This window comes from Mustelus asterias, chromosome 14, assembly GCF_964213995.1.
Source record: "Mustelus asterias chromosome 14, sMusAst1.hap1.1, whole genome shotgun sequence".
In the NCBI taxonomy this organism is placed as follows: Eukaryota; Metazoa; Chordata; class Chondrichthyes; order Carcharhiniformes; family Triakidae; genus Mustelus; species Mustelus asterias.
Window position 1 is genome coordinate 21,851,265 of NC_135814.1, and position 14,875 is coordinate 21,866,139.

Sequence of the window (14,875 nt, forward strand, 5' to 3'; positions counted from 1 at the left end):
TTCTGTCCCAGTTACTGTCTCCTACAAATTCCAAAACACTTTCTTGCTCTTGTATGTAAAATTCAAAATCCCACTTCCTGTTCTTTCATGAACTTTTCTATTTCTATTGGTTTTGCCATTTAGGGTATATTTCTACAGTTGTTTCCATTTGATTGAAATGGTTCACTGCGTAGTACTTGGCAATGCACAGCAATTACCACCTATCTGCCCACTCAGCTCAGTTGTCTTTTTCCTGCAGCATTGTTCCTCACAGTTTCTCTTGCTGCTGAATAAGTGTCAATCAATATGATTTGGGAAATTAGCCAGTTGAAGTGGCTCAGCCTGGGGATGAGCATGGGTCAGAATGACCTCCTGTGCAACTGTCAGCATGCCCCATTGTAGGATTAGTAGGAATCCTGATATCCTGACAACATTGTTCTGAGGATGTTGAGTAACCAGTGTCCTTTTTTTAATCTGAGGAGGTTTTCTTTGCCAGTGAGTTTTTTTATTAATCACAGGATGTGCACATTGCTGGCTAGGCAAGCCTTTATTGCTCGCCTCTAATTGCCTTTGGGAAAGTGGCGGTGAGCTGCCTTCGTGAAACGCTGCAGTTCATCTGGTTTAGGTACAACCACAGTTCTGTTAAGGATGGAGTTCCAGGATTTTGACCCAGCAACAGTGGGTTAAAGAAACTGTGGTACCGTTCCAAGATAGGTTGATGTGTGATTTGGAGATAAACTTGCAACTGGTGATGTTCCTGTGGATCTGCTGCTCTTGTCCTTCTAATGGCAGAGGTCATGGGTTTGGAAGGTTTTAATGTAGGAGCCAATGCTGAGTTACTGAAGTGCATCTCATAGATTATCCACACTGTTGCCAGTGTGTGTTGGTCGTGGAGGGAGTGGATGTTTTTTAAGGTGGTGGGTCGGCTGCCAATCAAGTGGGCTGCTTTGCCCTGGATGATGTTGAACTTCTTAAGTGTTCGAGCTGTGCTCATCCAGGCAAGTGGAGATTATTCCATCACATTCTTGACTTCTACTTTATAGATGGTGGATAGTTTCAGTCTCCCTTAGGGTGAAAAGATTTTTCTCACATCCCCTCTAAACCTCCTTCCCCGTTACCTAAAATCCATGCCCCCTCGTCATTGATTCCTGCACCAAGGGGAAAAGTTTCTTCTCATCTATCTATGCCCCTCAATTTTATGCATCTCAATCATGTGCCCCCCTCAGTCTTCTCTGCTCCAGGCTTGTGCTCCAGAACTAGTGCTTTCCCTCACCCAGGTGTTCCAGCGTTCCCCTAGAATATTGGAGATTTGACAGTTGAAATAGCCGGGGCTGGTGAGGGAGATGGTTTCTGGCCATCTGGACACAGTGGTCAGTCCAGCAAATTTGATTATGCAGGAATTTTGCCTGAATGATTGTGGATCAGGCTTCAAGGTGGATACTAGCACTCGGTCAACCGCCCTCCCGTTGAATCCAGAGATTGTGATGTAGGTTGGCATGCTGATGGAATTTCTCCCATGTTCTTCTGTGTCACTGATGAACTGCCCAGGTGTCACTGAGGTCCAGGAGTGCTGTGATGACAACTGCTTTATGTGCTGGGATTTTTTGCTGACTTGCAGATGTCTATGTTGTCAAATTCTTGTTTGTAGAAGGCTGAACTGGCACAGCTGATCTGATTTTGGATCCCCTCAAAAATGGTGGCTTTTAGAGATAGGAGCCTGCCAAGGTCTGGAAAGTGCTCAATATATTCAGTCACTCCTGCAGTATATAAGGCAGGTGGAATATTTGGCTGACCATGTTTGGGTCGACATCGGCTTTAATTTGGCAACATTCAACAGGGTTTGAGTTGTATCTCTGCAAAGTGGGGGATCAGTGCACTTGGTATTTGACCTTTCATTGGTCTTCACTGGCACCCAGCTCTCATCTGAGATTCCAAATAGTTGTTTGTATGTGACAGTTATACCCGAGCAAATTGTCTCACCAGACAGGACGTACAGGTGAGGGTAGCTGATGTGGTGCTCAGGTGCAGAGGATCTGGGTATCTTCGTTCATGAATCACAGAAAACTAGCATGCAGGTACAGCAGATAATAAAGAAAGCAAATGGAATGTTGGCATTTATAGCTAAAGGAATAGAATAGAAAAGTAAGGAAGTATTGTTACAACTATACAAAGTATTGGTGAGGCCGCACCTGGAGTATTGTGCACAGTTTTGATCCCCTTATTTGAGGAAAGATGTAGTGACGTTGGAGGCAGTTCAGAGGAGGTTCACTTGATTGATTCCAGGGATGAGGAGTTTGTCGAATGAAAAGAGATTGAACAGTTTAGGCCTATACTCTCTGGAATTTAAAAGAATGAGAGAAGATCAAATTGAGGCGTACAAGATCATAAAAGATATGGATAAAGTAGACGTGGAGTGGATGCTTCCACTGGTGGGGCATTCTAGGATGAGGGTTCATAGTCTTAGGATAAGGGGTAGCAAATTCAAAATAGAGTTGAGGAACAACGACTTCTCCCAAAGGGTTGTGAATCTGTGGAATTCGCTACCCCAAAGTGCAGTGGATGCTGGGACAGTGAGTAAATTTAAGGAGGAGTTAGACAGACTTTTAATGGGTTATGGGGAGAAGGCAGGAGAATGGGGATGAGGAGCATATCAGCCATGATCAAATGGCGGAGCAGACTCGATGGGCCGAATGGCCTAACTCCGCTCCTATATCTTATGAACTTGTGTGTTGTCCCATCATTGAGTTAGGATTTATCGAGCCTTCCATGCGATGTCCTATTCACTGAAATGGGCAGTGGAGCTCAACACAAATTCACTGGTCATAGTGGGGGCTAAGCAAAGCATTGTGGATTGCAAAGTGTGTGGTCAGGTACTGAAGGTACCAAAGTCATCCATGCATCTAGAATCATCTCCAGCTATTTAAACTTTGTCCTACTACTGGACACGTATGTACCTTAATGGAAGAGAGAAAAATAGTTAATGTTTTAGTCTGTATGAATCTTCTCCCTCACTAAATCTATTTCACGCACGAATTATACCAGCCCCCATCAATTCACCCATCATACTGCTTTCAAGTTTTGTGGCGATGGGGGAGTGCTGAAACATCAGCTGAGGATACACTGGAAGCCTTTGCTGCACATAATCACTTTTTAAAAGGTGGCTTGTAGGGCTGATGTTCAAAGAATCTTGTGTGCTTGTATAAGGAATGCAGAGATTTAGAATGCAGGTGCAGCAAGCAATTAGGAAGGCAAATAGCACATTGACCTTGATTGCAAGGAGATTAGAAGAATAGAGATGTCTTGCTACAGTTGTACATGGTTTTGGTGAGACCACATCTGGAGTACTGTGTGCAGTTTTGATCTCCACTCTTAAAAAAGGATATAATTGTATTGGAACAGCAAAGGTTCTCTAAATTGGTCCCGGGGGGAGGGGGTTGAGAGCTGAGTAAATTGGTCTTGCATTCTCTCGATTTAGAAGAATGAGAGGCAATCTCATTGAAACCTACAAAATTCTGAAGGGGCTTGAGAGGACAGATGCAGAAAGATTGTTTGTGCTGGTTAGGTAAATGGGTGTACAACTGAGTTGAAGCCCAGGGTCAGGCATGACTGTATTTAATGATGGAGCCTACTCAATGGGCCATACTCCTATTCCTTGTGTTCACAGAGAGCTCAGGGCATTAGGTTGTCACTAAATTGAAGTGGCAGTGGACCAGGACAGCTCCCTTAGTGATTCTTCAGGGTCACACTTCTCACCTCCATGGCATTAGGATGGGAGTCATGATGTGGAGTTGTAAGTATTCGCATTCCAACCATTATTCATGTAAATTGAGTCTGTGTCTTTATAAGCTCTGTTTGTGAACAGAATTCCCACTCACCTGAAGAAGGGGCTTAGAGCTTCGAAAGCTTGTGTGGCTTTTGCTACCAAATAAACCTGTTGGACTTTAACCTGGTGTTGTTAAACTTCTTATTAGGATGGGGCCATTAAAGGTGATCCAAACATTGTGTGTTTCACCTTTGTAGCCAGTTTACCATGACTGATGGGAGATCCAATACCAAAACTTAATGTTTCAAAATAAAGTGAATTCATTTTAACTATCCTAATTCCTGGTCATTTTACTATTTTGAAATCTATATTACCTTTAAACTGATTTTGAAAACTAACGTTAGTAATTATTATGCATTTGGGTTTAATATTTGTATCATAGAATCCCTACATTGCAGAAGGAGGCCATTCAGCCCATTGAGCCTGCACAGACACAATCCCACCCAAGCTCTATCCCATTAACCCCATGTATTTACTCTGCTAGTCCCCCTGACACTAAGGGGCAATTTAGCAGGGCCAATCCACCTAACCCGCGCATCTTTGGATTGTGGGAGGAAACTGGAGCACCCGGAGGAAACACATGCAGACACGAGAAGAAAGTGCAAACTCCACAGTGACAGTCATCCAAGCCTGGGATTGAACCCGGGTCCCTGGTGCTGTGAGTCAACAGTGCTAACCAGTGTGCCATTGCCATTGGTGACCTGTAACTAGTGACTAAGATGCAGCGAGCCAGGCAATTGTGCAACTAAGGGGCAAAAATCTGGACTGAAGTGTCTTGTGCACATGTGACAACTCTTGCCTGTTGATACTTTCTTTGGATGGATTGTCACATGATTCCTCCTTCTTCCACTTCTGAGTGTATTGGTTTATTTTTCTGTCTATTCTCTACGATTTCTTCATGGTGTATATTTTTCCTTTCCCTTTTATCAAATTTTGCGATGAATTTGACTGTTCAGGGATCTACAATTTACTGTAGTGTGTCAGAAAAGCAGAGGTAGTTTTAAGTGATCTATATTTGTGTTAACTATTAGAAATAAGCTATAGATTTAAGTGGGTTTAGATTCATGTTGAACAAAGGTGTTTGCATGTCTGGAGGACAGGTTTCAGTTCAAACTGTGTTCCTGTTGTGCTGAGAGAGTTTATGGCATGAAAAGTAAACATGAGACGAGCAACTAGGGTCACCATGTGATGATACCGTGCCTTTGAGAAATGTATTTTTATCATGGTTCTCTGTATTTATATCATGGTTCTCACGAAGGTTATGTGTAAGAGCGCGCTCAGTTTAATTGATGCCGATCTGTCTGCTCGAGGCATTCTACCTGCTGAGAATGTAGAAGAATACTTGATCCTAGATATTGGGGTGTTATCTGAGCGAATGCAGTTTTGTTTATTTTTTGGGTTTTCCCTTGGGATTTTAGAGTAGAGTTTAATTAGGTTGATTGACAAGAGGCGAGTGGAGCTGCGCTTACAGAGACAAGCAGGCAGTTTTCTGCTTGGGTCTGCAAGCAGCAGGAGCTTTTCTCTCTCTCTGGAGTTTGGAGCCCTGTAGGAAATAGATATCTCCTGAGGTGTTCTGGAGGATTGAGGACTAGCAGCCCGTGTACCAGCACATACGTCTGTTGTTTGTTAACTGATTTTGAAGAGGAGTTTACGCTTATGAGGAGTATTACTTAAATTAGAACCAATAGAGATGGGGTAGCAGTTAAGAATTGTATTTTGTTATGGTTAAGTATTTCGTAAAAGTTATGCTAATTGATTTTATTATCGTTAAACTGTATTGTTAAATAAAAATTTGTCTTAATAAAAGCTTCCTAGTGGGTCAATAAAATCACCTGGTGTGAAGCACCTTATCCTCACAATGCCAAAATCAAAAATAGTTAGGGTATAGTCTAACTTCATAATAGACCTTGGAGTTTTTGATCTGGTCCCTAACAATATTTAGATTCATAGGGTTTTTTAAGTTCAGTTTTTTTAGCTGAATTCAGAGCATTAGGACTAGGAAACCTGAGAGAGAACAGCTCCCAGCCCTGCTAGATGCAAGAAAGCCATACAATGGAGTGATATGTATAAACACAAGCTCCAGAGGAGCTAAAGGACACTTAGTTCTAGAAACCAAGGAATGGAAAATAAGCACCATTTGTATTGAGGTAAAAAGGAAGAAAGAGGAACTGCCTTTAGAACGGGATACTGCTCATGCAAGTTAAAGTCAGATCTGGGAAGAGAAGAATTGATGACGTTGGCTACAGACAAGCTACATATCTGAAGCAATCGTAAGGTTTGGTGTCCTTATTTCCAGTTTTTGAAGCAAGCATATCTTGTTGGAGACTAACCTGAGTTTATGTAAAACTTTGGATGCATGTTGCAATTCAAGATGGAAGAAGCCTGGAAGCGAATCCTTGATGAAATAGAGGGGTGACACAGTGGTTAGCATTGCTAACCAGGGTTTCGGGCTCAATTCCAGCCTCGGGTGATTGTGTGGAGTTTGCACGTTCTTCCCGTGTCTGCGTAGGTTTCCTCTGAGTGCTCTGGTTTCCTCCCACAATCCAAAGCTGTGCAGGATAGGTGGATTGGCCGTGCTAAATTGTTCTTTGGTGTCTAGAGATGTGGGGATTAGTGGGGTAACTATATAAGGTTACAGGGATAATAGGGTCTGGATAAAATGCAGTCGGAGAGTCGGTGCACACTCGATGAACCAAATGGCCTCCTTCTGCACTATACGGATTCTAAAAAAGCCTTGTTTGAAATGATAATTGGAAAACTTGGATGTGGATCTTAACAAAACCAGCTGAGTGAATGTATTTGTTTGGAAGAAAATTTTAGAGTGCATCTTTTTGAGAGTGGAGCTTGGAAGCACGCATGACAATCACGTGACAATTTGAGGAGAAATCCACAGAAGATCAATTTGAGTGGCATCTGCCAATTGGTTTCAGAGTAGAGTGTTGTCTAACCACAGGCAGCCTGTGGGTTTAAGGGGATCTGTGTGTTTATCGCATAAAACACATTTCGATAACATGTGTTATCCTTCAGATTGATGTACATTTGTGGAGATAAATGGGTGTGAAACTTTTCATGTTTTAACTAATTTTTGTTATGAAAAGCTAATTGGTAGCTCTGTGACTCTTCCACATCTTTTAAGCCAGGATTCAATTCTGGGATCTTCCTGTCCAGTTGTAACATCAAATGATGAAGGGGATAGATAGAGTGAACGTTCAAAGACTATTTCCTCGGGTGGATGGAGCTATTACAAGGGGGCATAACTATAGGGTTCGTGGTGGGAGATACAGGACGGATATCAGAGGTAGGTTCTTTACGCAGAGAGTGGTTGGGGTGTGGAATGGACTGCCTGCAGTGATAGTGGAGTCAGACACTTTAGAAACATTTAAGCGGTTATTGGATAGGCACATGGAGCACACCAGGATGATAGGGAGTGGGATAGCTTGATCTTGGTTTCAGATAAAGCTCGGCACAACATCGTGGGCCGAAGGGCCTATTCTGTGCTGTACTGTTCTATGTTCTATGTTCTATGTTCAATTGGGATTGTAACAAATTATCACTAAATACCCAGAAGTTTGCAAGAAATCATTTACAAATAACGGGATTAGTTGCATTGTCCTCCATTCCTTTTGCAATTAAAGTTGAGACATTTCTTGAATGCTAACTGGACCGAACATGACTTCAATCAAGAAATTCCCAGTACTGTTGGCCTAATTCTTACCCTTGTTTTCTCTCTCTCTCTCTCCCTGCCCCCCCCCCCCCCACAACACCCCAATTTTACTTTTAGTTGTGTGCTTTTTATGCCTCCTTTTTGACAGCAGTACTTTATAGCTCAAAATCTGTTCTTATAATTCATGTAAACTGTCAAGTAACCTGAAGCTTTTGATTGAAAACTCTCTACTTCACAATGAACACCTTGGAATGAAATTAGTTAAGTACGATTGAAAGAAAAAGTAGTATTTTTTCTTTTGAGAACACACGTAACTTAATACAATGTTTGTTATTAACAGCAGAATCTCCCTTTTTTCTCATTGAATTAACAGGTTCATATGATATTGAGAGCACGATTCTGCCACTATATCCCTGGTAAACCATTTGGAGTAGAAGCTCAGTACAAGTAAGTAATACTTGCCTGAATCAGCCTTGTATCAAACTTCATTGGCGCATTTTTTGTGGGAATCGCTGGCAAAGACAGCATCTATTGCCCATCCCTAATTACCCTTGGAAAGGTGATGTGTGATACCTTGAACCACTTCAGTCTGTGTGGTATAGGTGCACATGCATTTTTGCTAGGTAAGGAGTTCCAGGTTTTTGATCCTACAACAGTGAAGAAGTGGCAATACATTTCCAAACCTGGATGGGGTGTGCCTTGGAGACTAACTTTCAGGTGGTCTGATTCCGTCAGCTATCCTTGATCTTCTCGGTGGTAGAGGTTTAGGGTCTGGAAGGTGCGGTTTAAGCAAACATGCCAAGTTGCTGTAGTGCACCTTGTAGATTTCATGTAGTACAGCTGTAGTGTGCGGGTGCTGGAAAGAATGAAATATTAAGTTGATGGATGGGTGAAAAAATTGTTCTCAACTCCCCTATAATCCTTGCACTGATTACTTTAAATCCACGCCTCCGAGGTATTGACCTCTCTGCTAACATTCTGTGGAATATGCCCTTCCTATCGACTTTACCTCGGTCCCTCAGAATTTTGTGCATCTCAACTAACTCTCCCCTCAACCTCTTCTGTAGCATAGAAAATAGGCCCATCCTGTCCAATCTTTCCTGATAACTCAAATTTTTCATTCCGAGTAGCATTCCCTGTAGGGATCCTATAGTAGCATTCTTGTAAATCTCTTCTGTACCCTCTCTCATGTAATTGCATCCTTCCTGTACTCCAGTAACCAGAATACTCTACTGTGGTCTAACTAGTATTTTATACAGTTCCAGAATAACCTCCTCATTCTCAGATTCTATGTCTCAGTGAATAAAAAAAGTATCCCATATACCTCTTTTACTACCTTCTCTAACTGTCCTGCTGTCTTCTGTGGACATGGCATCCCACTATATTCCAGCATTTTCATATTTTAATTCTGTTATACTTCTAACTGTCATGCCAATGACCTCTTCAGTGAATTCAAATCAGATTTAGCCTCCCCGTTATAAATGTTAATTCTTGATCAGTTCCAACTGTGATTCTATTTCCTGATAGATTTCGGTGAATTTCCCACAATTTACATAGAAACATAGAAAATAGGAGTCGGCCATTCAGCCTTCGAGCCTGCTTCACCATTCATTAGGATCATGGCTGATCATCCAACTCAATAGCCTTATCCCACCTTCCCCCAATTCCCCCCCACCCCCCATCCTTTGATCCCCTTTGCCCCAAGAGCCATATCTAGCTCCCTCTTGAAGACATACAATGTTTTGGCCTCAACTGCTTTCTGTGGTAGCAGATTCCACAGGCTTACCACTCTCTGAAGAAATTTCTCCTAATTTCAGTTCTAAAAGCTTTACCCGTATCCTTAAACTATGACCCCTGGTTCTGGACACCCCCACCATTGTGAACATCATTCCTGCATCTACCCTATCGAGCCCTGTTAAAAATTTATAGGTTTCTATGAAATTCTCCCTTATTCTGCCAAACCCCAGTGAAGATAATCCTAACTGACTCAATCTCTCCTCGTATGTCGGTCCCGCCATCCTAGGAATCAGTCTGGTAAACCACCTCTGCACTCCCTGCAGAGCAAGAACATCCTTTCTCAGATAAGGAGACCAAAACAGCACACAATATTCCAGGTATGGCCTCACTAAAAGTCCTGTATAATGCAGCAAGGTATCCCTGCTCATGTACGCAATTCCTCTTGCTATGAAGGACAACATACTATTTGCCATGTTTACCACCTGCTGCACCTGCCTGCTTACCTTCAGTGACGGATGTACAAAGACACCCAGTTTTTGTTGCACATTGAGGGAAATGCCACATGTCTTGCGTTGTCCTTTGACGCTCTGCACCTTTGTTCTACCATTTACCCATTCCGATCTCTAATGTCCACTGCCAGCACCCTTCTCCGCCATGATCGCCACCATTTTATTCCCTTTGTCCTTTTGTCTATAGCATCTTTGTCAATTATAACCCCCCCTCAGTCTTACAATATAAATCTCATCCTATTTTCTTTGTCTTCAGCTCTGAGTCATCCAGACTCGAAACATTAGCTCTCTTCTCTCTCCAAAGATGCTGTCAGACCTGCTGAGGCTTTTCAGCTTTTTCTACTTTTTGTCTTGTTGTACATTCCCCTCTTTTAATTGATAGCCGTTCAGATAATAAGCTGTCTTCTTGTGTTTGCTACCAAAGTGGATAACCTCACATTAACCACATTATACCGCATCTGCCATGTATTTGCCTACTTAACTTGTCCAAATCACACTGAAGCATCTCTGCATCCTCCTCACAGCTCACCCTCCCACCCAGCTTTGTGTCATCTGCAAATTTGGAAATATTACATTTGGTTCCCTCTCCTAAATCGTTAATATATATTGTTAATCACTGGGCTCCTTGCACTGATCCTTATGGTACCCCACTCATCACTGTCTGCTATTCAGAAAATGACTTTTTAATCTTACTTTGTTTCCTGTCTGCCAACCAGTTTTCTGTCCAAAAGAGAGAATGCTGGAAAATCTCAGCAGGCCTGGTAGCATCCATAAGGAGAGAAAAGAACTGACGTTTCGAGTCCACGTGACCCTTTGTCAAAGCTGACTCGAAACGTCCGCTCTTTACTCTCCTTACAGATGCTGCCAGACCTGCTGAGATTTTCCAGCATTTTCTCTTTTGGCTTCAGATTCCAGCATCCGCAGTAATTTGTTTTTATCCAGTTTTCTGTCCACCTTGAAACTCAAACCCCAATCCCATGCACTTTAATTTTGCACGCTATTCTTTTATGGGGGACTTTAAAATAAGTCTTTAATAGACACTTTCAAGCAGTTTTTCTATTTTGAAACACACACTGAATGTTTTATATAAAAATAAATGTTGAAAGGCATTCAGCAGCATATCAGTTGAACATCCGCACAGATAAAGAAGTCAAGTATACCATAAGATTCAGTTATCTGTTCAGCATATTCTTAGTTCATGTATATTTTTATATGTTGGGAACAATAGGCCATTTGACCCTTCGAACCTGCTCCACCATTCAGTAAGGTCATGGCTGATCTGGTTGTGGTGTTTGTCCATCCTGTCTCTTCACACCCTACATAAATAACCCTTGACTCCCTTGCCTAACAAAAATCTGTTTCACTCTGTGTTGCTCTGCATTTTCCAGAAATTTGATGGATCTTCTAAAACAAACAGCTGTTCATGGGGAGAGCAACTCTGTCCTAATTGTCGGTCCCCGAGGAGCAGGAAAAACAATGGTATGTGCTTTTTGTGTAACTTTCTCTATTACAGGAGTTTTGTTGAGGCAAAATGCTATATCAAGAGAGAGGAGGTGGGGTTGGGGTGAAATGGCTATGTTAATAAAGCATCATGGCCTTCAGTGAGATTTAAACTTGCTTGCTTTGAACTTTGTCATTTTTTTATCTGCATCGAACCACTGGACAGATCAATGCAAAATCTGTTCTCTGGGATGAAGAGAAAATATTTCATCAGTGGAAATACTCAAGTTCTGAACTTCCATTTAAAAATATAAGGAAAGGCTGGAGGAGATAGCAGAAATAGGGAGGAATGAAACTATTAAGGAATTCATAGAATAAAATGGGAGTTTTTGATGAAGACAGAGACAATGGAGTTGATAGATGAGTTGGACTTGGTACATGATGGGATATCGCAAACCGTTTTGGATGGGCTGATGTTCACATAGTATGCAGGATGAGAGACTGAGTAAAGCTTTGGAATAGCAGAGTATGCAGATCGCTGTCCACGATAAATATTTCAGCAGAGGTAAACTGAAAACCTCTGGGTTGGAATGGATATTTGTTCCTGATGTCATCTCAATGAAGAGGATATGGAGTCAGAAGTTTCTCGAGGTAGACTAGGTCGTTATTAGTTGGTTATAACCGTGAACGAGCATGTTTCTTGAACTCCACTGCTATCCCAGCTCATGTCCCCTCTGAGCTCAATTTGGTTGTGGAGATCCTGTTCTCCCCTCTCCACCCAACCCAATTCGTACCAAACTTCTGGCCACCCAGCTCTCCTTCCTTCCTGATAGCTGATATTGACAATAGTCCTCTCTCCACTGGTATTGAACTCTTACTCTGAAAGTCTGCCTGTAACATCCCTTCCTCCAAAAGAAAGACAGATTTGTACTTATGCCACATAATCTGCCAACAGAGTTTAGAAGTGGTGGAATGTTAGAGCTGGGTCTGATTATCAAGAACATGAATAGGAGTCTGCTCCACCATTCAATATGATGATGGCTGATTTTGGGCTTCAATTCTATTTTCCTGTCTGTTTGTCTATTTTCCTGCCTAATCCCATATCCCTTGATTCCCTGAGAGACCAAAGAATCTGTCTATCTGAACCTTCAATAAATTTCAAGATGGATCATCCACTATCTTCTGGGGTAGTGAATTCCAAATATTCTAATCCTCAACGTGAATGCATATCTCCTTGTCTCCGTCCCAAATGATCAGCCCTCAATCCAGTAACTATGTCCCATTGTTCTAGATTCCCTAGCCAGGGAAAACAATGGCCTGAATTTCTGCCTCCGAGTGGGGGAAAATTCCCAGGTCTGCTCTTCCCGTGTTTGCGTGGGTTTCCTCCGGGTGCTCCTGTTTCCTCCCACAGTCCAAAAGATGTGCTGGTTAGGTGCACTGGCCATTCTAAATTCTCCCTCAATGTACCCGAACAGGCAGCGGAGGGTGACAACTAGGGGATTTTCACTGTAACTTCAGTGCTGACTTGTGACTAATAAATAAATATAGTACATCTATTGGTTCTCCTTTATCTACCCTTCTAGTTGCATCCTCAAAAAAATACATTTGCCAAATATGATTTCCCTTCAGTAAAGTAACGTCAACTTGTTCTAATCATATAAGTGCACTGCTAAGACTTCTGTGATAATAGATTCTAGCAGTTTCCTGATGGGTGATGGGAAGCTATCTCAGATGTAGTTCCCTGTTTTTGCTCTTCCCTCCTTTCTTGAATAGTGTTATTACATTTGCGAACTTCCAATCTGCTGCAATCGTTTCATAATCTAGTGAATTTTAGGAAAATCATTGCTAGTGCATCCATTATCTCTGCAGTTATCTCTTTTTAGAACCCAAACATAGGAACAGGCATAGGACATTTGACCTAGTGAGCCTATTCCATCCTTTAATTAGATCGTGGCTTATTATCTACCTCAATACCACTTTCCCACACTATCCCCATTTCCCTTGCTGCCAATAGTGTTCAGAAATTTATTTTCCGCTACAACGGAAACGTGGCTTAAAGAAGGGCAAAAATGGCAGCTCAACATCCCTGGATATACAGTTTTCAAGCAGGGTAGAGGGGATGAAAAGGTTGGGGGTGCAGCATTATTGGTTAAAGAATCAATTACAGCTGTGAGGAGGGATGATTTACTAAATTAAGCATCAAATGAGGCCAAAAGGAATGAGCTCAGAAATAGAAAAGGGGCAACCATATTGCTAGGAGTATTACAGACCCCCAAATCATACAAGAGAGTTAGAAGAACATATATGTCGGCAAATTTCTGAATGCAAAACGATAGAGCAGTAACATTTGGAAACAGTGTGAAGGGCACAGAGGCACAAAATTCTTGAACTGCTTTCAAGAGAACTTTTTTTAGCCAGCACGTAATAAGCACAGCTAGCGGGGGCTTGCAGATTTCGTCTTAGGAAATCTTGTTGGTCTACTCGATGAAGTTGTGCTGTGGGACCATTTAGCCAATAGCGACCATAATATAATTAGATTTAACATCATTATTATAAATGATAAAGATGGAACAGGAGTCAAAGTTCTAAATTGGGAGCAGGCAGGTTTTACAAAGCTGAGGGGTGAACTGGTGAAAGTGGACTGGACACAGCTACTAGTAGAGAAAACAGTGTCAAATCAATGGGAGGTTTTCAAAAGCGAGATCCTGTGGCACTCTGTAGACATGTCCTCACAAAGAAAATGGGTGATGCTGCCAAATCTAGAGACTCCTGGTTATCCAGAAAGCATAAAGGGTAAGATAAAACAGGAAAAGAAAGTTAACTCTGTAGGAAGCCGAGAGGAGTATAGAAAGTACAGAGCTGAAGTAAAAAAGGAAACTTGGAAAGCAAAGAGAAGATGCAAAAAAATATTGGCAGGTAAAATCAAAGAAAAACCCTAAGCTGTTCAACCAGTGCATTAAGCAAGAGAATAACTAACAAAAGGGTCATGTCTACCAGAGATGCATGTGATCGCCAACGCATTGATGCTGAAGATGTGGACAAGGTTCTCGACGAGTATTTTGCCTCTGTCTTCGTGAAGGAGAAGGATGATGCAGACATTCTAATTGAGGAGAAGGAGTATGAAAAATTAGATACGACAAGCATAATGAGAGAAGTATTACTGGAGGTACTGACATCCTTGAAGGTACATAAATCACCAGCGCCGGATGGATTGAATCCCTGGCTGTTAAAGGAGTCATGATGTGGAGATGCCGGCGTTGGACTGGGGTAAACACAGTAAGAATTTTAACAACACCAGGTTAAAGTCCAACAGGTTTATTTGGTAGCAAAAGCCACACAAGCTTTCGGAGCTGCAAGCCCCTTCTTCAGGTGAGTGGGAATTCTGTTCACAAACAGAGTTTATAAAGACACAGACTCAATTTACATGAATAATGGTTGGAATGCGAATACTTACAACTAATCAAGTCTTTAAGAAACAAAACAATGGGAGTGGAGAGAGCATCAAGACAGGCTAAAAAGATGTGTATTGTCTCCAGACAAGACAGCCAGTGAAACTCTGCAGGTCCACGCAACTGTGGGCGTTACAAATAGTGTGACATGAACCCAATATCCCGGTTGAGGCCGTCCGCGTGTGTGCGGAACTTGGCTATCAGTTTCTGCTCAGCGACTCTGCGCTGTCGTGTGTCGCGAAGGCCGCCTTGGAGAACGCTTACCCGAATATCA

At 42.1% G+C, this 14,875-nt stretch overlaps 1 protein-coding gene across 5 annotated transcripts in view; it reads left to right on the forward strand.

The window, feature by feature from the left end:
* The window catches only part of orc4 (origin recognition complex, subunit 4), a 74,334-nt gene that overhangs the window by 7,265 nt on the left and 52,194 nt on the right, over positions 1-14,875 (forward strand). For 4 of the 5 annotated variants that reach the window (XR_013499497.1, XM_078227999.1, XM_078228002.1 and 1 more), the window contains exons 4-5: positions 7,840-7,913; positions 11,101-11,191. Coding sequence is in view for 4 of the 5 variants with exons in the window: in XM_078227999.1 (XP_078084125.1) it covers positions 7,840-7,913; positions 11,101-11,191 (165 nt within the window). In the remaining variant the exon portion in view is untranslated. Of the gene's footprint in view, positions 1-7,831; positions 7,914-11,100; positions 11,192-14,875 lie in introns of all 5 variants that reach the window. The other variant, XM_078228000.1, reaches the window with a different exon arrangement.